Genomic DNA, 22551 nt, shown 5'->3' on the forward strand with positions numbered 1-22551 from the left:
AGAGACAGAGAGAGAGATAGACAGAGAGAGAGAGAGACAGCGAGAGAGAGAGTCATGATGACCATGACAGTCACGAAAGGAGAAACAGACCAATAGAAAATCAGATAACCAGGAAAACACCCGTGCTCTCCCATCATGAGGTATAAGCTGTGTAATTCACCAGAGACACATAGCCTAGACAAGAGGCATTATGACAAACTAAACCAGCACACTACCCACTGCCCTCTTCCTGTAGGGACTTTACCAAAACTATAATCACTAGCTAGGCTAAATGAAAAAGGGTTTAAACAAATGAAAAAGGAGAAAGAGGCCACTGAGTCTCTCTACATGAATCATCAAAACTATAGCACTGGCAGCCATCTTGGAAATGAAGATATACACAGTTAATCAGTGAACAGGGAGGGGTCCTCTGCATGTACTGCATGTGGACAGTCAGAACATAACTTTTCATCCACACCCCGGAACACAGAGTGAAATGGTATTTCCTAACAAGTGCTCTGGGAATGAGGTTTGGGAATGTTTGACTAGAGCTGCAGCCACAGGCACACAGACAGCCACACAGGGTGAGGTCACGGTTGGCCATGTGACTCAGACATGGCATGGAACCAATCAAGGTTCAGAGGACAACAGGAAGTGAGGTCGCGTGCTGACCCCTGGAATTCCCTTTTTTTTCAGCCACCGCTTTACTCTTTGACCCATTCCCCCTTTTCTCTCTTTCCTTCCCTCTGTTCCTTCCTCACACCCCCTCCTCTTTTCCACCCCCCTCTCTCTTCCTCGCTCTCTGTCATCCGGTCCCCCTCCACTTCCTATCTCACTATGCTATTACTCTAAGCTCTGGTATCTTTTTCCATCTGTCGTTACTCTCCTCCTCTCCATCTGTCAAAACCACCCCATCCCCTCTTCCCCTCTACTCCTCTCTGCACTCCTATCCATCCATTCCCTCTCTCCCTCTTTCTCTTGTAGAACATTGCTTCCCTGCTGATCTCGTTTAGTAATTGGAAGTCCGAGAGAGCGAGGGAGACTGCATCTCCTATGAAATATTAAAGCAATTCTCCCCTCCTTCATTTCCTCCCCTCACTGGCTAGCAGGGCGACACAGTTATATGAGCTATCTACTATACCACACACATCATGAAGAGAGGGTTGAGGGTCAACAACACTAGGCTTTAGGATAAATACTGCATTGCTACGTGACTTAGTCAGTCTAGGTCAGCAGGCTCAATTGGGTAAGCTATGTCAATAAAAACCAGGATCTTAGGATAAAACCTTCAATGTCAATGCTTATAACCTAGTACTTACAGACCTATGTCATTGGTCAAGTGATTTTCACAATACTTGATTGGCCAGTATCCCGCCTCCTCCCCCCAGCGCCCTCACCTCAATGGCTGAGTTCATTAGGTGCTTCCTGTTGAGTGTCATGCTGAGGGTGTTGTTGTGACTCATCATGGGCGTCTTGACAAACACAAAGTCACTGCGGCTGGAGATGGTGGAGTAGCAGGGTCTGTAGGTCCGTGTTCCTGGGGGGTCCTGAGCCCCTCCCACCACCTCCATGTAACGGATGGGTCCGTCTGTGTTGAGCTGCAGGTGGAGGTCCTTGCTGGGTCTCTGATGGTGGGCCCTACTGGGCCGGTGGCGGCTGTAGCAGCAGCCTGTCCCTCCGAGGTCGCTGCGGTGGCGGAGGCATCGCACCATGAGGATGAGGAAGGTGAGGAAGAACACGGCCGAGACACAGGCCAGCGAGATGATGAGGTACAGGGTGATGTCAGGCATGCCGGTGCGACGCATCACAGACGTCTTCCGGTTGTCCATGGCGGCGTCGCTGGTGCCCTTCTCCTCCACGGTTACTGTGATGGCCACAGTGGTGGAGAGAGTGGGCTCGCCGTTGTCCTGGACGACCACGATGATGTCATAGGCGGAGCCGCCCTCCTCCTCAGCTAATTTGCGGGCGGTGCGGAGCTCCCCAGTGTGGGGGGCGATGCGGAAGAGACCAGCGTGTGGCCCTGGGGCGATGGAGTAGAACAGCCAAGCGTTATGTCCACTATCAGGGTCCACCCCTACTAGTTTATTAATGAGATGACCTGGCCCAGCCGACTGGGGTACACTCAGCAGCAGCCCAGTGTCCTGGGGGAAGGGCGGATATACGATGAGGGGCGCGTTGTCGTTAAGATCCACTACGAACACATGCACGGTGACGTTGGCAGTCCGGGGTGGCGCCCCGGCGTCTCGGGCCTGCACCTCGACACGGAAGGCATTGAGGGTCTCATGGTCTAGGGAACGCATGCTGTAGATATGTCCAGTCTCTGGGTTGATGTAGACATAGGAGGAAATGAGGGAGCCCTGAACCATGCTGGGCAGGATGGAGAAGGAGACACGGGCGTTGTCCCCTGTGTCCGGGTCAGAGGCCGTCACCATGGTGATGGGGGTGCGGAGATCGTTGTTCTCGGGGACGTCCACTGAGTAGGAGGGCTGGGAGAATGAAGGAGCGTTGTCGTTCACATCTGATAGCTTGACCACGAAGGTCGTCCGCGACGACAGGGGAGGGGAGCCCGCGTCGGTCGCCATGATGACCACAGTGTACTCTGCCATGGTCTCTCGGTCCAGGTTGCCGTCCGTGACGAGGTTGTAGTGCTCACCAAAGGCAGAGTTGAGTTTGAAGGGCAGGCCGGACTGGACCTTTAATGTCACCTCCCCATTCTTACCAGAGTCCAGGTCCCTTGCACTGATGAGGGCGATGACTGTACCAGGAGCTGCGTCCTCTCTGATGGGACTGGTCAGTGACGTCAACGTTACCTCTGGAGAATTGTCATTCACATCAGTGACGTCAACTATAATGTTACAGGAACCCTCCATGGCGGGGGTTCCCCCATCCCTGGCCTGCACGGTGATGTGATATTCATTCGCTGTCTCATAGTCCACCTGGCCATTTACACGGATCTCCCCGGTTTTAGAATCCACGCTGAATAGCTTGAGCACCCGGTCCTGCGTGTATTTACTAAACAGGAAGGAGATCTGCCCATTCTGACCGTAATCCGCATCGGTCGCGTTCAGTTTCGTTACTAAAGTGCCCGGTTCAACATTCTCCAAAATGCTAACTTTTTTCACCGGCTCTTCAAAGACGGGCGCATTGTCATTGACATCCAGAATTTTTATGAGTAAAAGAGTGGATCCAGACTTCTCCGGCTTTCCCCCGTCTACCGCCGTGAGCAACAGGCGAAACGAGGCCTGCGTCTCCCTATCCAAAGCCTTCTCTAAAACTAATTCCGGGAACTTACTCCCGTCACTTTTCGTTTCCACATTCAAAACAAAGCAGTCGTTGGGTGCGAGGTGATAAGTGCGCAGAGAGTTGATACCCACATCTGGGTCGTGCGCACTCTCCAGTCGGAACCGAGTGCCCGGCGCGGCCGCCTCTGATATCTCCAAGGAAATATTCTTAGTGGAAAACTGCGGCGCATTGTCATTCGCATCCACAATATCCACAAGAACCCGATGTATTGCTAAAGGGTTCTCAAGTACAATCTCAAGATGCAGTGAACATGTTGCACTTAATTCGCACATGTGTTCCCTGTCAATTGTCTGTCTAATAACCAAATCCCCAGTCGCATGGTTTACCTCGAAGTACTGCGCGTTAGATTCCGAGATCACCCGCAATTTTCTCTGAATTATCCTCTGAACCGTGAGGCCCAAATCCTTAGCGATATTCCCGACCACAGCCCCGGGTCTTAGCTCCTCCAAAATAGAGTAGCTGAGTTGCGCGGTCGCGCCTGTAAAGCACGCCAGAGAAAACCATAGACTCAGCACTGGCCACCCTCCGTAGCCTTTCCTCTGTCTGGATTCCATTATGAGGGATCCGCGGGGTCCGGGGGATGGAAAATGTTCAAAGTTAATATTTTACCGTAACTCATCTATAGTCTCGGGAAAACGACGCTACCAGGCTGTCCGTAAACACTTCCGTTTAAGAAAAAGTGCGGTGGGAAGTTTAGAAGTTATCATGACGCCCTAATTCTATACGGAAAATAAAAAAAGAGGAAAAGTAAAACTCCATGAAGGATCGGCTAAAACTCTCCACACTCGTCTCCTCTGCTCTGCTCCTCTCTGGGGCGGGGACACAGACACCCGTTCCCTATTGGCCGAGAAGCCGGGACTCGCTCCCCACACAGAACTCTCTCACAAAGCAGAGAGTGAGTGAAAACTTAGAGGCACTCATTTTGGATTTACCATCAAGGTAGAGACATGTTACACGCTTAAGACATTACCTTTAGAGCAAAACAACTCAGAATTCACGACGACGAGGCCATGGAACTTATAAAATAATATCATTTTTAAAAAGCGACTTACGCCATTTCCAAGCGCTTAATGCACAAAGGGTATAAAACCACAAGAGTAAGTATGAACTTGTTACTAATGTTTTGTCAATGAACAGAACTACTTACATTGAATATAAGCAAAGTTACGCAAAGTAACTGATGGACTCATGATCAAATTGCAATGATGGACGTAGCCGCAAGGCGGCATGTTTATCAAATGATTTACTTTCCAGTGTTGATAACGCTTGAACCATGTGCCATGATGTAAACCACAGATTGGGTCTTGGCAAGGAGGCAGCAATGCCATTGATAACCAACATAACAACCTTTGGCCTACTTACATCTCTTTGTATGTATTAGGCCTGCTTAAACAGATAATGAATGACATATGAACTTATCACGTTTGATCCCGTGCAATTTCTACTGTAGGCCTATTGACAAAATACGTTAATGAGAAAGTATAAAGCTATGATATAGGCCTAAAGAAATCCGTATTGTTCACTGGTAAGCTAACAAAGTAATCATTTGACTGATGTAAATTCCATATTTGGATAAACCTACATGTGATTACTGTTATGAATAGCCAAATATATATTTGTGTCTCCAAATATCCTAACCCTAACCCACATTTAAAAAAAATGATGAGCTGTTGATAAGTGTGAACCGTTAATCCTTTTTCTGAACTACTTTGCAAACATTTATTAACCTGCAGATCCAGATTATCATCCATTCTCATAGGCTACAACATTAAGGTGAATGTAGATACGGGTAAGAATGTTTTGGTGCTAATATTAGGCTGACATTCTATCTAATACCACAGCATTGTTGAATACTCATGTCTGATTGGCTAGAAGGGCATTCCAGAATGGACATTATAACCAGACAACGGGACAGTTGTGGAAAAGATATCTGGACAGTTGGAAAATATATCGGGACACCTTGCAATCATGACGCAATATGTGCCGACACGTGCCAAACGTTCTTGCGACAAAGTGACAACAATACAAACCGAAATTGGATACATTGTAAAACCCAGGTCCAACCAGGAAACATGTAGGTAGTTAAATAGCATTGATTTTTTTTTTTTTTGCAGAACAAAATACATCTGTACATCTGATGAACTAATGTGGTGAGTGATGAACATGAATTTCCTCCGGCCCCCTGCCACAGATATCTGAAGTGTTGAGGGTAGTGTGTAATTGGCATGCTGACTGCAGGAATGTCCACCAGAGATGTTGCCAGAGAATTGAATGTTCATTTCTCTACCATAATCCAATAATCACCTCTAATGTTGTTATAGAGAATTTGGCAGTACGTCCAACCGGGTCTCACAACCTCAGACCACGAGTAACCATTTCCAGCCCAGGACCTCCACATCCGGCTTCTTCACCTGCGGGACCCGCCACCCTGACAGCTGATGAAACTGTGGGTGTGCACAACTGAAGAACTTCTGCACAAACGGTCAGAAACCGTCTTAGGGAAGCTCATCTGCATTACTCGTCATTCTCACCGGGGTCTTAACCAGACTGCAGTTCGGCGTTGTAACCGGCTTCAGTGGGTAAATGCTCACCTCCGATGGCATGCTGGAGATGTGTGCTCTTCACGGAATAAATCCCAGGTTCAACTGGCAGACAGCGTGTATGGTGTTGTATGGGTGAGCAGTTTGCTGATGTCAATGTTGTGAACAGAGTACCCCATGGTGCCGGTGGGGTTATGGAATGGGCAAGCATAAGCTATTGACAATGAACACAATTGTATTTTATTGGTGGCAATTTGAATGCACAGAGCTACTGTGACGAGATCCTGTACTCTACAAATGAAGGATTCAACAAGGCTTCTTCTAAGATCCTCAAAGTTCTTTGAATAACCTATTTTCAGTACTTGGCACAGAAAATAGCCCCCCAAAAGGTTATTCCAAGACCACCATGGGAGGTGGGGCTCATCGAGGAATCTCTTTAGTTGGTGGGGTTTCTTGCAAGAACCTAACTGCCCAACTGAAACATTTGGATTTGAATTTGAAAGGACAGCAGGTGCAGGCAATTAACCAAAAAAATGTAACAATCCCCTCAATTAAAGGTAAGTTTTGGTCCCTTGTGTGATATCTATCAATATTGTTTTATGATGATACCGTCTATCGTTTCATATTTGTGCAAATATTTCTAAAAAATAGAGAATGGACACAATTCATTGGATATCAATCAACAAAGAGGTGAGAATATGTAGGCTTTAAGAATAATGTTGAAGACTAGCTGTATTGGGTGCAGGTGACTGAACGGCTCACTTTTGTGTCTACGGGTATATCGACGAGGAGGCATACAAAGGTATATCAATTGCTATTGGTGTGTTATGCAGAGCCCACTTACCACCCGCCTCCCTTACCTCTTCAATGAATACCCCATAGGCTTCTACATTATGGACAAGGTATGTGTAAGAATACTGTCGTGTGCAATGTTTTGTTAGTCATCAGTATAATGACTATTTTGGGGATTCACAGACTTGACCCTCTCTACACTGATGAATATAACAGGAAACCCTGTTCGATCACCATTCACTGGAAAAATCATTCTGGCGATGGATACTGTCACGTACTGACCTTAGTTCCTTTTTTAATGTCTCTATTTTTTTGGTTTGGTCAGGGCGTGAGTTGGGGTGGGCATTCTATGTTTTTGTTCTATGTTTTGTATTTCTGTGTTTGGCCTGGTATGGTTCCCAATCAGAGGCAGCTGTCTATCATTTTCTCTGATTGAGAACCATACTTAGGTAACCTGTGTTTGTGGGTAGTTGTTTCCTGTTTTGTGTTTTGTCACCTGATAGGACTGTTTCGTTTTTTCACTTTTGTTATTTTGTGTTCAGGTTAATAAAGTTAACATGGACATGTACCACGCTGCATTTTGGCCCGATCCTTCATATTCCTCATCAGACGAGGACGAGAATCGTTACAGATACGGAGAACACTAACACCAACACGCCAGAGGATATACCCATTATACTTGGGGCTCTGCTGGGAGTTTCTCATATTTGGATGTTTTAATTCTGCTTTGCCACTAAAATCATAATAAACACTGACAACTAAAATATTGGATCATTGTTGTTATTGTTATGCGTATAAAAATATTGGAGGTGGGGGGGGGGGGTAGTTAAAACATTTACCCCAAAAGCTTATTCAAAAGGTTCTTTGAGGAACCATTAAAAGGGGTTATTCAAAGAACTTATAGGGGATCCACCACAGTTTAAATTTCTCCAAAAACGTTTGATTTTTACAGTGTAAGGCTCACTGTCGTGTCATTCATCTGCCGCCGTAACCTCATGTTTCAGCATGATAATGCACGGCCCCATGTCGCAAGGATCTGTACACATTTCCTAGTAGCTGAAAATGTCCCACTTCTTCCATGACCTGCATACTCACCAGATATGTCACCCATTGAGCATGTTTGGGATGCTCTGGATTGACATGTTCGACAGCGTGTTCCAGTTCCAATATCCAGCAGCTTCACACAGACATGGAAGAGGAGTGGGACAACACTCCACAGGCCACAATCAACAGCCTGATCAACTCTATGTGAAGGAGATGTGTCACGCTGGATGGGGCAAATGGTTGTCACCCCAGATACTGACTGGTTTTCTGATCCACGCCCCTACCTTTTTTTTATAGGTATCTGTGACCAACAGATGCATATCTGTATTCCCAGTCATCTGAAATCCATAGATTAGGGCTGAATTTATTTATTTAAATTGACTGATTTCTTTATATGAACTCAGTAAAATCTTTGAAATTGTTGCACGTTGCGTTTATATTTTTGTTCAGTGTATTTATAGCTTGTAGCCTTTTGTTTGATATGCTCCGCCTCGCCCTGCTGCGCCAGTAATTATTTCCAAGGCAGTATAGGCTACAGAGCGTTTATCTTGTACTTAAGCTGCACCCTGATGCTTTAAACTTCTCGAGGTTGGTTGGTGTCCACTCACTGATTATGACATCATAGCCTATAGGAAAACTAAACTCTGAATCCCCATGATAGGACGTCATATTAAAGGCACTAGAGTCAGGAATCATAATCGTGACAATGGTACAGCTCACCGCTCACCTGCTGGCTCTCAAAGGTCCAGGCGCTGTCGGGTAAAGACGCGTCTAGGACGTTGATCATCTCCTTAAAGTCAGTGGTGCTGCTGGGCTTAACGAAGGTGAAATCACTGAACTCTGACATGGGAGAGAGACAGGACCTGAAGGACTGACTCTGAGACAACATGTCCCCCCCCAGGACCTCCACGTACTTAATCGGCCCATCAGTGTTGAGTTGGATCTGCAGGTTTCTGTTGGGGTTCTTGTAGCCGTCCAAGTCGTCCCGTCTCATGCAGCAACTACCGCTGCTCCTGCTGTTTCTAACGCATTTGACTGCTAAGATGATGAAGGTCACCATAGACAGGACGGACACCGAGGCCAGAGAGAGGACTAAATACAGGGTGATTCTCCCGCTTTTCTTGCTAGGCTCTGGCGCTTTCGGCCGGAGATCCGAGATGAGTTCGTGGAGCCCGTCCTCTACCAGTATGGTCAGTGTGACCGTGGCGGACTGGACCGGCACCCCGTCATCTTGCATCTCTATCAGCAGCCTCTGAGAGGAGTCGTCCTGCTCGGACACAGCGCGTTTAGTCCTCACCTCCCCCGTGTAAAGATTGACACTGAACAGAGACGTGTCTGTGGCCTCAGCCAGCTTATACGAGATCCAGGCGTTATGGCCCGAGTCTGCGTCCACGGCAGTTACCTTAGTAACGAGGTGGCCTGCTTTAGCGGAGCGGGGCATCTTCTGGTGAGAGAGCGAGCCCAGGGCAGCGGAGGGGTAAATAACAGCGGGGGCATTGTCGTTCTGGTCCAGGATAAAAACATGGACAGTGGCGTTGCTGCTTAGAGAAGGAGAGCCGTGGTCCTTTGCCTGCACATGAATCTGAAACACCTTTAGTTTCTCATAGTCAAACGAGTGCATGCTGTAGATACTGCCGTTGTCAGAGTTAATGTACACATAGGAGGATAGAGACACATCCTGCACTTTGGACTCTAGGATGGAGTAGGAAATCTTGGCATTATCTCCGAAATCCAGGTCAGATGCAGATACTGAGGATAGCAAGGATCCTGGTGGTCCATTCTCTTTTAAATATACATTGTAGGAAGGCTGAGTGAATTTAGGGGGGTTGTCGTTGATATCAATGATGCTGACTGGTATAGTTTTCTTGGTAGTCAGGGGAGGGGAGCCTGAATCAGTGGCCGTTATCTCAATATTATACTCTGAGAAGCTCTCTCGGTCTAAAACATCGCTGGTGACAAGGGCGTAATTATTAGAAAAGGACGGTTTCAGACTGAAAGGATGGCCTTTTGTAAGTTGTAACGTTACTTTACCGTTATTCCCGGAGTCTAGGTCCCGGGCACCGATCAAAGCCACTACCGTGCCACTAGGAGCGTCCTCGCGCACCGGGCTCGGTTTGGAGGTGAGGACAATTTCTGGAGGGTTGTCGTTTAGGTCTATTACTTCCACCAGCACGCTACAGTGTCCTTCCATCTCCGGAATACCTTCATCTTTAGCAGCTACATCAATTTCATAATTTGCAGCGCTTTCAGAATCTAATTCACCTTTCAAAAACAATTCCCCCGTCACTGGGTTAATATGAAACGTGGAAAGCACGGACTCGGGTGTACGCTCACCAAATGTATATTTTACCTCACCATTTTGTCCTTCGTCATTATCCGTCGCTTTAAGTTTAACCATGAAGGTACCCGTTGGACTATTTTCGTTAATGGACACTTTATAGACATTGCTTTCAAATAGGGGAACGTTGTCGTTGTTGTCAAGCACTATGATAGTTATCTGTGAAGTCCCGGATCTGACGGGATTGCCTCCGTCTAACGCTGTTAGCAGCAGCTGATGGACAGCTTTTTTCTCTCTATCAAGTGCTCTCTCTATGACCAGTTCGGGGAGTTTTCTTCCATTACGAAGCTCGTTTACTTTTAAACTAAAACAGTCATCTTTACTAATAGTATAGGACTTGAGCGAATTGCTTCCAACGTCTGGGTCATCTGCGCTCTCCAGAGGAAAACGCACGCCCGCAACTGTCGATTCTGCTATTTTCAATGTGAGCTCCGTTGTTAAGAAACTAGGTGAATTGTCATTTATGTCGCGTATTTCCACCTCAATACGGTGCAACTGTAACGGGTTTTCAATGACAACCTGCAGAGGTAAAACGCAGCTGGCGCTTTGTCCGCATAACGTCTCTCTGTCTATTCTCTCATTGACGATCAGCTCGCCCTTCCCCGCATCCACACTGAAATACTGCTTACCAGCCTCAGAAGCGACACGCAGCTTACGGTCAAAAACCTCAGAGAGTCCCAACCCCAGATCTTTAGCTAGTTTTCCCACCACAGAGCCCTGTTTCAGTTCCTCCGGGATGGTGTAGCGAGTCTGGCTGTCTACTGTACTCCACAAGAGAATGACATTATGCCACCAAAGAGCCAGCCATCTCCAGTCTCGGTATCCCATTCTCTTTGTCATCCTTGATCCGTTATAACACAATTCCCATTGAAATACTGTCCAGAACGAAGAGCTTCATATCAAAAGACATCCCCAGTGTGTATATTCCATTTAGCATGTTTCCATACATTTTGTATAACAAAAATAATGTTGTGTTGAGATTGTATTCTATCTCCGTGTATGTGAGCGCATCACTCTCTCTCTCTCTCTCTCTCAGCTCTGAGTATTGTAAGTGTTAGGTGCTGAGGCTGGGGTGGGGGGGTAGATCTCTTTGTACATTTCTGTATGCTATTGGTGCACAGCGTGTGTCTCTAGCATCCAATAATGGGCTCACAGAATATTTCTCTTAAAGCCACAGTAGCCAGACTAAACGTAGAGGTCTTTCTGATGCACCATAACACAGAGAGCGGCTAAAAAGACTGTTTCCCAATATACAATCACTCTGTTAACATTGTCTCGTTGGAAATATATTATGGGCAGCCCATATCCTGTAGTTAAAAATAGGTAAAAGTGTAAGACATGTTTCAAAATATAGTCTCCCATTGCGCACAGATATCATGCAAAATACTGCCATTCTAGAAGAGGCTGTGGAAGAAACACATTTTTGACGATTATAGTTTGCATAAAATATCGATTGAGCTTCAGTCGATCTGAAAAATAGGTATTTTACAGCAATTGTATAAGAATCTCTGTCTGCCCTCCTACACACAAAAACCACACAGTTCATTCGGCCGGGTCCCTGTCCATGGTGCTGAAACCCATACGCGTCCACGAGCCAGTCAGAAAGACACAGAATGACGCTACACAGCAACTATAGTAACAATATAGATTACACAATAGCTCTCTAATGGTTACAATCATCAGGGTAGAATAATGAATTCAATATTTCGAATATTATATCATTTTTATAAATCTGAAGGGAAGCAACATTGCAGCATTTGGTTAAATAGGGAAAATATTAGAATCGGAAAAAGTACCGTTTGAATTCAAAGTTTCACTGTGACTTCAATGGTAAAAATATTCATTATTTATTTACAGACTTTTGTATCAGACATAGTCTAAAGGATAAGCTACCATAATATTAATATCTTCAGTAAATGAAAACACTGCCAAAAGAACAAGGTTTAGAGTTGTGGAATGTTGAATCACAAAAATACACGCATGTTGTTTGTGTGTTAATATCAAACGTCATAAAACCGTTTCCATCCCACAATCCAATTCGTCACAATGCTACAGTTCACTTCTCACCTGCTGGCTCTCAAAGGTCCAGGCGTTGTCGGGTAAAGACGCGTCTAGGACGTTGATCATCTCCTTAAAGTCAGTGGTGCTGCTGGGCTTAACGAAGGTGAAATCACTGAACTCTGACATGGGAGAGACACATGACCTGAAGGACTGACTCTGAGACAACATATCCCCTCCCAGGACCTCCACGTACTTAATCGGCCCGTCAGTGTTGAGCTGAATCTGCAGGTTTCTGTTGGGGTTCTTGTTGCCGTCAAAGTCGTCCCATCTCATGCAGCAACTACCGCTGCTCCTGCTGTTTCTAACGCACTTGACTGCTAAGATGACAAAAGTCACCAGAGACAGCACGGACACCGAGGCCAGAGAGAGAATCAAATACAGGGTGATTCTCCCGCTTTTCTTGCTAGGCTCTGGCGCTTTCTGACGAAGGTCCAAGATGGGTTCGTGGAGCCCGTCCTCTACCAGTATGGCCAATGTGACCGTGGCCGACTGGACCGGCTCCCCGTCATCTTGCATCTCTATAAGCAGCCTCTGAGAGGAGTCGTCCTGCTCGGACACAGCGCGTTTAGTCCTCACCTCCCCCGTGTAAAGATTGACACTGAACAGAGACGCGTCTGTGGCCTCCGCCAGTTTATATGAGATCCAGGCGTTATGGCCCGAGTCTGCGTCCACTGCGGTTACCTTAGTAACCAGGTAGCCTGCTTTAGCGAAGCGGGGCATCTTCTGGTGAGAGAGCGAGCCCAGGGCAGCGGAGGGGTAAATAACAGCGGGGGCATTGTCATTCTGGTCCAGGATAAAAACATGGACAGTGACGTTGCTGCTCAGAGAGGGAGAGCCGTGATCCTTGGCCTGCACCAGAATCTGAAACACCTTTAGTTTCTCATAGTCGTATGAGTGCATGCTGTAGATACTGCCGTTATCAGTGTTCATGTACACATAGGAGGATGCAGAGACGTCCTGCACTTTGGAGTCTAGGATGGAGAAGGAGATCTTGGCATTATCCCCGAAATCCAGGTCAGATGCAGATACTGAGGAGAGCATTGAGCCTGGTGGTCCATTCTCTTTTAAATAGACATTATATGAGGACTGGCTGAATTTAGGGGGGTTGTCGTTGACATCAATGATACTGACTGTTATAGTTTTCTTGGTAGTCAGGGGAGGGGAGCCCGAATCAGTGGCTGTTATCTCAATATTATACTCTGAGAAACTCTCTCTGTCTAAAACACCACTTGTGACCAGTGCGTAATTATTAGAAAAGGAAGGTTTCAGACTAAAAGGATAACCTCGTGGGAGCTGTAACGTCACTTTACCGTTATTACCGGAGTCTAGGTCCCGGGCACTGATCAAAGCTACTACCGTGCCACTCGGTGCATCCTCACGCAGAGGACTTGGTTTGGAGGTTAAAATTATTTCGGGAGAGTTGTCATTTACATCTGCTACATCTACCTGCACACTACAATGTCCCTCCATTCTAGGGCTACCTTTGTCTTTCGCACTGATGTCAATTTCATAATTTGCAGCGCTCTCGAAATCTAATTGCCCTTTTAAAATGATTTTTCCTGTTAGAAAATCAATCTCAAAAACAGATAGCACCGAGTCTGACGTATGGACACCGAACGAATATTCTATCTGTCCATTCTGTCCGCCATCGGCGTCTGTTGCTCTAGGATTAACTATGAAAGTTCCCTCTGCGCTGTTTTCACTAACATGAACTTTATACACTGCATTTTCAAAAACGGGCACATTATCATTTACATCGAGAACTGTAATAGTTATCTGCGAGGTTCCGGATCTCACTGGGTTGCCCCCGTCTACAACTGTCAACAATAGATGATGGACAGTTTTTTTCTCTCGGTCCAGAGCTTTGGTCAAGACTAGTTCTGGTACCTTTCTGCCGCCAGAGAGTTCTTTTACCTTTAAAGTAAAACATTCATCTTTACTAAGAATGTATGACTTTAGAGAATTACTCCCCACATCTGGGTCTTGTGCGCTTTCCAAGGGAAAATGTACACCTGCCGCAGTTGTTTCAGCTATCTCTAACGGGTGTTGTTTGGAAGGGAAACTTGGAGAATTATCATTTATATCTTGTATTTCAACCTCAACACGATACAGTTGTAACGGGTTCTCAATGACAACCTGCAGAGGTAAAACGCAGCTGGCGCTTTGTCCGCATAAAGTCTCTCTGTCTATTCTCTCATTCACGACCAGCTCGCCCTTCCCCGCATCCACGCTGAAATACTGCTTACCAGCCTCAGAGGCGACACGCAGCTTACGGTCAAAAAACTCAGATAGTCCCAAACCCAGATCTTTGGCTAGATTTCCTACCACAGAGCCCTGTTTCAGTTCCTCCGATATGGTGTAGCGAGTCTGTCCGTCTATTGTAGTCCACAAGAGAAAGAAATGATGCCACCAAAGAGCCAGCCATCTCCAGTCTCGGTATCCCATTCTCTTTGTCATCCCTGATCCGTTATAACACAATTCCAAAACTACTGTCCAGAACAAAGACGTTCATATCAAAATGAATCTCCAGAACGCATATTCCATTTAGCATGTTTCTATAAATGTTGTATCACGGTAACGTTAAAGTGTTTAGATTATATTGTGTCTCCGTGTGTGTGAGCGCATCCCTTTCTCTTCTCCAGCTCTGAGTATTGTAAGGGTAACTGTGCTGAGGCTGGGGGGAGGGAGTAGATCTCTTTGTACAGTTCTGCGCACTATTGGTGCACAGCGTGCAGCTCTAGCATCCAATAAGGGGCCAACAGAATAGACTTCTTAAAGCCACAGCAGCCAGGCTCTGCTTAAAGCACTTTAACTGGCATAGAGAGAGGGAGTGGATAAAGTGACTGTATTTTTCATTTAAACAATAAGGCCCGAGTTGGTGTGGTATATGGCCAATATACCATAGCTAAGAATAGTTCTTATGTTAAGGCCCGAGTTGGTGTGGTATATGGCCAATATACCATAGCTAAGAATAGTTCTTATGTACGACGCAAAGGAGAGTGCCTGGACACAGCCCTTAGCCGTGTTATATTGGCCATATATCACAACCCCCTGAGAAGCCTTAGTGCTATTATAAACTGCTTACCAACATAACTAGAGCAGTAAAAATAAATGGTTTTGTCATATCCATGGTCCACGGTCTGATATACCACGGCTGTCAGCCAATCAGCATTGAGGGGTCGAACCACCCAGTTGATAATATACAATATAGCATAGGGGAGAGTGGGGTAAGTTGAGCTGCCCTTGTTTCTAGGAAACCATACACAAAATGCATAATTAGACCAAATGCTTAAGAAAAGGTCATCATTTCATGGAGTCTGTGAAGGAAGAAACCACATAGATAAAGTGGTAAGCATTTTATGTCCAATAAACGGATTTTCACAAATTCAAATTCATTTGTTGTGTTAGAGGTTCAAGATACTTGTATCTAAACAAAAGTAGATACTTTTAAAATTGTTCTATACATCAGTTGGGTCTCTATAGGCTGCAATATGAGGTCCTAAACTTAACATGAAAGTGCATCCTTTTACAGTAGCTGTGTGGGCTAATATAGTCCAAAATGTTTGCCTTGGGGTAAGTTGAGGCGTAATGCACAGCATTATTGCTGGGGTAAGAGGTAACAACAGGGCCTGGGGCCTCATTTTTAAAACGGACTTACGATCCATTTTGATCTTAAGTATGACTTACGCAGAAAACCACATATAAGTAGTTATTTATAAAACCTTACTTTGACGTGGAAAGGATCTCAAAGTCTGGACTTGCCGTAAGTGATTTTCCTGCTGGTTATGTAGGGGGATTGCAGCTTGGGACATATATGCCTCCAAGCCTGTGTTCAACTTTGCATTAGCTTTATAAACAATAAACAGACGCAAGGTGTTTTGAATTAAAAACAGGATGCGGTGTTCTATAAATAGCGTGTCAAATTAGAAAAAAAGTAACCGTGGCTGTTCTTGTGTTATTGGAAGACATCGAAAACTGCTTTTAGAAGGGCGAGAGTTTTCAGAGACCGGAATGACTTTTTTTTGCGCATTATGATCCATGGCTATTCCTGACTAAACACTCATTTGTGCTGGCATTCTATAAGGGGAAATCGCTGATTGTAAGGCGCGTTCATGTGCCGTCAATTTTAAGTTCATTTGAGATTTATAGATCACAGGTGCGTACGTTACAAACGGGCTTCTTAGAACCTGCGCAAGCAAGTTTTTTTATGCTCAGTATCTTTTATGAATTGAACGCAAGCACACCGTCGGAAATGATATTACGACTAAGTTCAAGTATAAATCTAAGAATTTTTTTATAAATGAGGCCCCTGGCCTACGCAACAAATAAAAAAAAGTACAATGTGTTTATTAGGTGTTGCGTCTGTGTTAAAATATGCTTAAAAATGTTCAAAAGACAAAAAAAAAAGCAATTGTGATTTTATTGAATTGTGTTTTGGGAAAAAAATATATCAAAACCAAATCACATTTTGTTGGTCACATACACATGGTTGTTAGCAGATGTTATTGCGAGTGTAGTGAAATGCTTGTGTTTTTAGTTCCGACAGAGCAGCCATATCAACAAGTAATCTAACAATTCCACAACAACTACCTAATACACACAAATCTAAGTAAAGGGATTGAATAAGAATATGTATATATAAATATATGGATGAGCAATGACCGAGCAGCATAGGCAAGATGCAATAAATGGTATAAAATACAGTATAAACAAATGGGATGAGTAATGCAAGATATGTAAACATCATTATTAAAGTGGCATTAATAAAGTGACTAGTGATCCATTTGTTAGAGTGGCCAATGATTTCAAGTCTGTATGTAGGCAGCAGCCTCTCTGAGTTAGTGATGGCTGTTTAACAGTCTTATGGCCTTGAGATAGAAGCTATTTTTCAGTCTCTCGGTCCCAGCTTTGATGTACCTGTACTGACCTCGACTTTTGGGTGGTAGCGGGGTGAACAGGCAGTGGCTCGGGTGGTTGTTGTCCTTGATGATCTTTTTGGCCTTCCTGTGACATCGGGTGCTGTAGGTGTCCTGGAGGGCAGGTAGTTTTCCCCCGGTGATGCGTTGTGCAGACCACACCACCCTCTGAGAGCCCTGCGGTTGTGGGCGGTGCAGTTGCCATACAAGGCAGTGATACAGCCAGACAGGATGCTCTCAATTATGCACCTGTTAATATTTGTGAGGGTTGTAGGTGAAAAGCCACATTTCTTCAGCCTCCTGAGGTTGAAGAGGCGCTGTTGCGCCTTCTTCATCACACTGTCTGTGTGGGTGGACTATTTCAGTTTGTCCATGTTGTTTGCTACCTTCAACATCCGAGGGTTGGCCCATCAGGACGTCCAGGACCCAATAGCACAGGGCATTGCTGAGACCCAGGGCCTCAAGCTTAATGATGAGCTTGGAGGGTACTGTGGTGTTGAATGCTGAGCTACAGTCAATGAACAGCATTCTTACATAGGTATTCCTCTTGTCCAGATGGAATAGGGCAGTGTGCATGGTGATGGCGATTGCATCGTCTGTGGATTTGGTTTTAAAAAGGTAGTGGTAGTGGTAATATTTCATTCAGTACAGAAATGTGTATCGGCGCCCTAACATACCCTGTCCAGCTGCTCAACTAACACAGCTAAGTTTTGCCAAGAGACCAACATCTTTGGACAAGCTATGTTTTAAAAGCTGTAATATTTACATGAATGCTGATGATTTCCAGCGATACACAACATCCTGAAATATATGTAGATACCGTATACCGTATTCCCTTTTTTATTTATTTGTATTTTTATTTATTTACGGAGTGATGCTGAAATATAAAAAATGGCTCAATTTACCCCACTCTCCCCTACTGTCAATATTGGTGGTAAAATAAATACATTAGTAAGGACAGAATTTAGTTCAGCCTAAAGGATGAGTAAACATGTAAAACAGGATAAAACAAATATACAAAAAATATTTACGTGAACATTATATATGCAGAGTTTATATAAATATTAACTGAGCAGCACTTATTCTGAAAAAATGAATGTCCCTGTCTACCTTCTCTGTTTCAAACTGTTTGCAATTGCTTCCACAAAACCGCACAGCTGATTCAGCAACCAGAGTGTGTCGCTGTCCACAACAATGGTGCTGAAATGCTGAGCCTTGTAGATAACGGATGACTGACAGAGCAAACGTCATGCACAACACATAAGTAGTTTGATATTTTGTATGTACCCAATAGGCCCAATATAAACTCGGCCATATGTCAGCTGCTAAATAATACACATGCGAACTTGGATTCATCTAAAAAAACACACCATTTGAGCATTTTTTCTTCTGTTTTCAATTATAACCTTGTAGCCAATTACTGCCAAGATATAATTCGTATAAATCAGAAAGACCAGAACCAAATATCACGGGTAAGGCAAACTTCGACTTATGAAATAGAAAACTTTTCATGGTTGGATAGCACAGAGATCCGATTTAAATGACAATACTATGGCTTCAGTAAAGATATCCTAGTTTTCTCATTCCTAATTATAAGGCTGATAGCCTATCCGTCACAAATTAACAAGCATCACAGAGCAGAATACAGAAAATAGGTTGTTATCAATAGCCTAGTGCCACAATTAAACTACACGTCACTACAGTGCTCACCTGCTGGCTCTCAAAGGTCCAGGCGCTGTCAGGTAAAGACGCGTCTAGGACGTTGATCATCTCCTTAAAGTCAGTGGTGCTGCTGGGCTTAACGAAGGTGAAATCACTGAACTCTGACATGGGAGAGAGACATGACCTGAAGGACTGACTCTGAGACAACATGTCCCCTCCCAGGACCTCCACGTACTTAATCGGCCCGTCAGTGTTGAGCTGAATCTGCAGGTTTCTGTTGGGGTTCTTGTAGCCGTCCAAGTCGTCCCGTCTCATGCAGCAACTACCGCTACTCCTGCTGTTTCTAACGCACTTGACTGCTAAGATGACAAAAGTCACCAGAGACAGCACGGACACCGAGGCCAGAGAGAGAATCAAATACAGGGTGATTCTCCCGCTTTTCTTGCTAGGCTCTGGCGCTTTCTGCCGCAGGTCCGAGATGAGTTCGTGGAGCCCGTCCTCTACCAGTATGGTCAGTGTGACCGTGGCGGACTGGACCGGCACCCCGTCATCCTGTATCTCTATAAGCAGCCTCTGAGAGGAGTCGTCCTGCTCGGACACAGCGCGTTTAGTCCTCACCTCCCCCGTGTAAAGATTGACACTGAACAGAGACGTGTCTGTGGCCTCCACCAGTTTATATGAGATCCAGGCGTTATGGCCCGAGTCTGCGTCCACGGCAGTTACCTTAGTAACGAGGTGGCCTGCTTTAGCGGAGCGGGGCATCTTCTGGTGAAAGAGCGAGCCCAGGGCAGCGGAGGGGTAAATAACAGCGGGGGCATTGTCGTTCTGGTCCAGGATAAAAACATGGACAGTGACGTTGCTGCTCAGAGAGGGAGAGCCTTGGTCCTTGGCCTGCACCAGAATCTGAAACACCTTTAGTTTCTCATAGTCAAACGAGTGCATGCTGTAGATACTGCCGTTATCAGTGTTCATGTACACATAGGAAGACACAGAAACATCCTGCACTTTGGAGTCTAACATGGAGTAGGAAATCTTGGCATTATCTCCGAAATCCAGGTCAGATGCAGATACTGAGGAGAGCATTGAGCCTGGTGGTCCATTCTCTTTTAAATATACATTATAGAAGGGCTGAGAGAATTTAGGGGGGTTGTCGTTGACATCAATGATAGTGACTGTTATAGTTTTCTTGGTAGTCAGGGGAGGGGAGCCCGAATCAGTGGCTGTTATCTCAATATTATACTCTGAGAAACTCTCTCTGTCTAAAACATCACTTGTGACCAGTGCGTAATTATTAGAAAAGGAAGGTTTCAGACTAAAAGGATAACCTCTCGGGAGCTGTAACTTCACTTTACCGTTATTACCGGAGTCAAGGTCCCGGGCACTGATCAAAGCCACTACCGTGCCACTGGGCGCGTTCTCGCGCACCGGGTTTGGTTGGGAAGTGAGGACAATTTCAGGCGAATTGTCGTTAACGTCTATTACCTCTACCTGCACGCGACAGTGTCCTTCCATTTCAGGAGTGCCTTCATCTCTCGCCGTGATGTCAATGTCATATGTTGTAGCTCTTTCGAAATCTAAATTCCCCTTCAAAAAAATATCCCCTGTGTCTGGATCCATATTAAATGTAGAAAGCACAGACTCAGGGGTGCGCTCACCAAACGAATAGTTTATCTCCCCATTTTGACCCTCGTCAATATCTGTCGCTTTAAGTTTAATCATAAATGTCCCCTTTGCACTATTTTCGTTGACAGAAACTTTGTACACAGACTTTTCAAATACTGGAAAATTATCGTTTACGTCAAGCACAGTAATAGTTATCTCTGCCGTCCCGGATCTGACAGGATTGCCTCCATCTAGAGCTGTTAACAGTAGTTTATGGACAGATTTTTTCTCTCGGTCTAAGGGCTTCTCTAAAACTAGTTCTGGTATTTTCTTTCCATTGCCAAGCTCCTTTACCTTCAACGTAAAACACTCATCTTTACTAATAGTATAGGATTTAAGGGAATTACTGCCCACGTCAGGGTCCTCTGCACTCTCCAAAGGAAAACGTGCGCCCGCAACTGTCGATTCTGCTATTTTCAATGTGAGCTCCTTTGTAAGAAAACTAGGCGAATTGTCATTTATGTCTCGTATTTCCACCTCAATACGGTGCAACTGTAACGGGTTTTCAATGACAACCTGCAGAGGTAAAACGCAGCTAGCGCTTTGTCCGCATAACGTCTCTCTGTCTATTCTCTCATTGACGATCAGCTCGCCCTTCCCCGCATCCACATTGAAATACTGCTTACCAGCCTCAGAAGCGACACGCAGTTTACGGTCAAAAAAATCAGATAGTCCCAAACCCAGATCTTTGGCTAGATTTCCTACCACAGAGCCCTGTTTCAGTTCCTCCGAGATGGTGTAGCGAGTCTGTCCGTCTATTGTACTCCACAAGAGAAAGAAATGATGCCACCAAAGAGCCAGCCATCTCCAGTCTCTGTATCCCATTCTCTTTGTCATCCCTGATCCGTTATAACACAATTCCCATTGAAATACTGTCCAGAACGAAGAGCTTTATATCAAAATGCATCTCCAGAACGCATATTCCATTTAGCATGTTTCTAAAGTTTGGATATCGGAAACGATACTGTGTTTAAATGACATTATATATTCGTCTGTGTGAACGCCTCCCTCTCTCTCCTCCAGCTCTGAGTATTGTGAGGGTTACGATGCTGAGGTTGGGGGGAGGGAGTAGATCTCTTTGTACAGTTCTGCACACTATTGGTGCACAGTCTGCATGTAACATCCAATGAGGGGCCAACAGAACAGTCTTCTTTCTTAAAGCCACAGTAGCTAGGCCTATAGGCACTGTGACACAGCACACACACAGAGAAAGAGAGAGAAAGAGACAGAGAAAGAGAGAGAGATATGATAAAATTACTATTTTCGATTACACAACAATAATAATGTGAAATATATTATGGACATGGCAGCCGATAGCCAACAGATAGGACTGCGTGAAAGTGTAAACAAGGATCAGAAATAGAATCTCCCATTACGCACAGGTATCATCCAAAACACTGCTATTCTCAAAGAGCCCACTGGAAGGACACACCTGTTTTCCCTATTATACATTAAATATTGATTGAGCTGCAATCTATTTGAAAATCTTACAGGCCATCCTATGGGCCCTGGTCAAAAGAAGGGCACTGTATAGGGCATAGGGTGCCAATTTGGGACGCAGCATCTGTCTGCAATAGCGACCACAAGAAACACAGTTGATTCCACGGTAGCGTCGCTGTCCACGGTGCTGAAACTCTCAGGCCTATGGCCAAATAGAAACAGAATCACGGAAATCACCCAATACAGTAATAATATATATTACACTGTATCTGTGACTGTGGATTACAACCAACAGAGCAAAATCATTCATATGATATTTTGACATCATTCAAGTATTGGCAATATGTCCACTGCTCAAATGATTCCAAGATCATTTGGTAACACTTCATTTTAAGGGTTCCTTATTACATTGTAGTTACATGTGTAACTACACTGTAACAAGTACTGTAGTTAACTGTAACAACTCAGGGTTAGTGTAATAACAACATGTAACTGGTAGTAATTGCTTTGTGTAATTACAAAGGTGTAACAATGAATGCTTGTTACCATGCTTGCCCATTATTGTGCCATTTTGAAAATACATCTCCACCCAACGTTATTTCTAGCACTTGCCACCAAAATAAAGTGTTCCATCTGGGTTAACTTGGTCATCCCAGCTGAGGAATAAGACACTGTTCCAAAGCACATGTAATGTTTGCTTAGGTGCCACGCAATTGCTTGTTGTTACACTGGATCTAGCTAGTTAAAAGGAAGTGTATATTGAGGGGTACTTACTTTTAACTCATTTGTATTTATACAGTTCATTACCCATCCC

The 22551-nt window shown here is 44.9% G+C and overlaps 1 protein-coding gene and 1 long non-coding RNA gene across 32 annotated transcripts in view; one reads left to right on the plus strand and one right to left on the minus strand.

The window, feature by feature from the left end:
• LOC112220809 (protocadherin gamma-C5-like) overlaps nucleotides 1–22551 on the minus strand; it is a 201642-nt gene that overhangs the window by 23275 nt on the left and 155816 nt on the right. For 2 of the 30 annotated variants that reach the window (XM_042302944.1, XM_042302943.1), the window contains exon 1: nucleotides 1377–3852. The exons of 24 other annotated variants lie outside the window; for them this stretch is intronic. In XM_042302944.1, coding sequence (XP_042158878.1) covers nucleotides 1377–3836 — 2460 coding nt within the window. In that variant the 5' untranslated portion in view covers nucleotides 3837–3852. Of the gene's footprint in view, nucleotides 1–1376; nucleotides 3853–8385; nucleotides 11019–12063; nucleotides 14718–18683; nucleotides 21444–22551 lie in introns of those variants that run through there. 4 more of the 30 variants (XM_042302947.1, XM_042302948.1, XM_042302946.1 and 1 more) reach the window with 4 other exon arrangements.
• On the plus strand, nucleotides 4210–7377 carry LOC112220810. 2 transcript variants are annotated; one of them, XR_006079540.1, is made up of 4 exons: nucleotides 4241–4379; nucleotides 5397–5432; nucleotides 5604–6724; nucleotides 7157–7377. It is a non-coding gene; the product is annotated as an uncharacterized LOC112220810 (long non-coding RNA). The 2 variants fall into 2 exon arrangements; XR_002948930.2 differs by lacking the exon at nucleotides 7157–7377 and having other exon boundaries at nucleotides 4210–4379; nucleotides 5604–6969.

The sequence above is a fragment of the Oncorhynchus tshawytscha genome, linkage group LG21 (genome assembly GCF_018296145.1).
Source record: "Oncorhynchus tshawytscha isolate Ot180627B linkage group LG21, Otsh_v2.0, whole genome shotgun sequence".
NCBI classification, from domain to species: domain Eukaryota; kingdom Metazoa; phylum Chordata; class Actinopteri; order Salmoniformes; family Salmonidae; genus Oncorhynchus; species Oncorhynchus tshawytscha.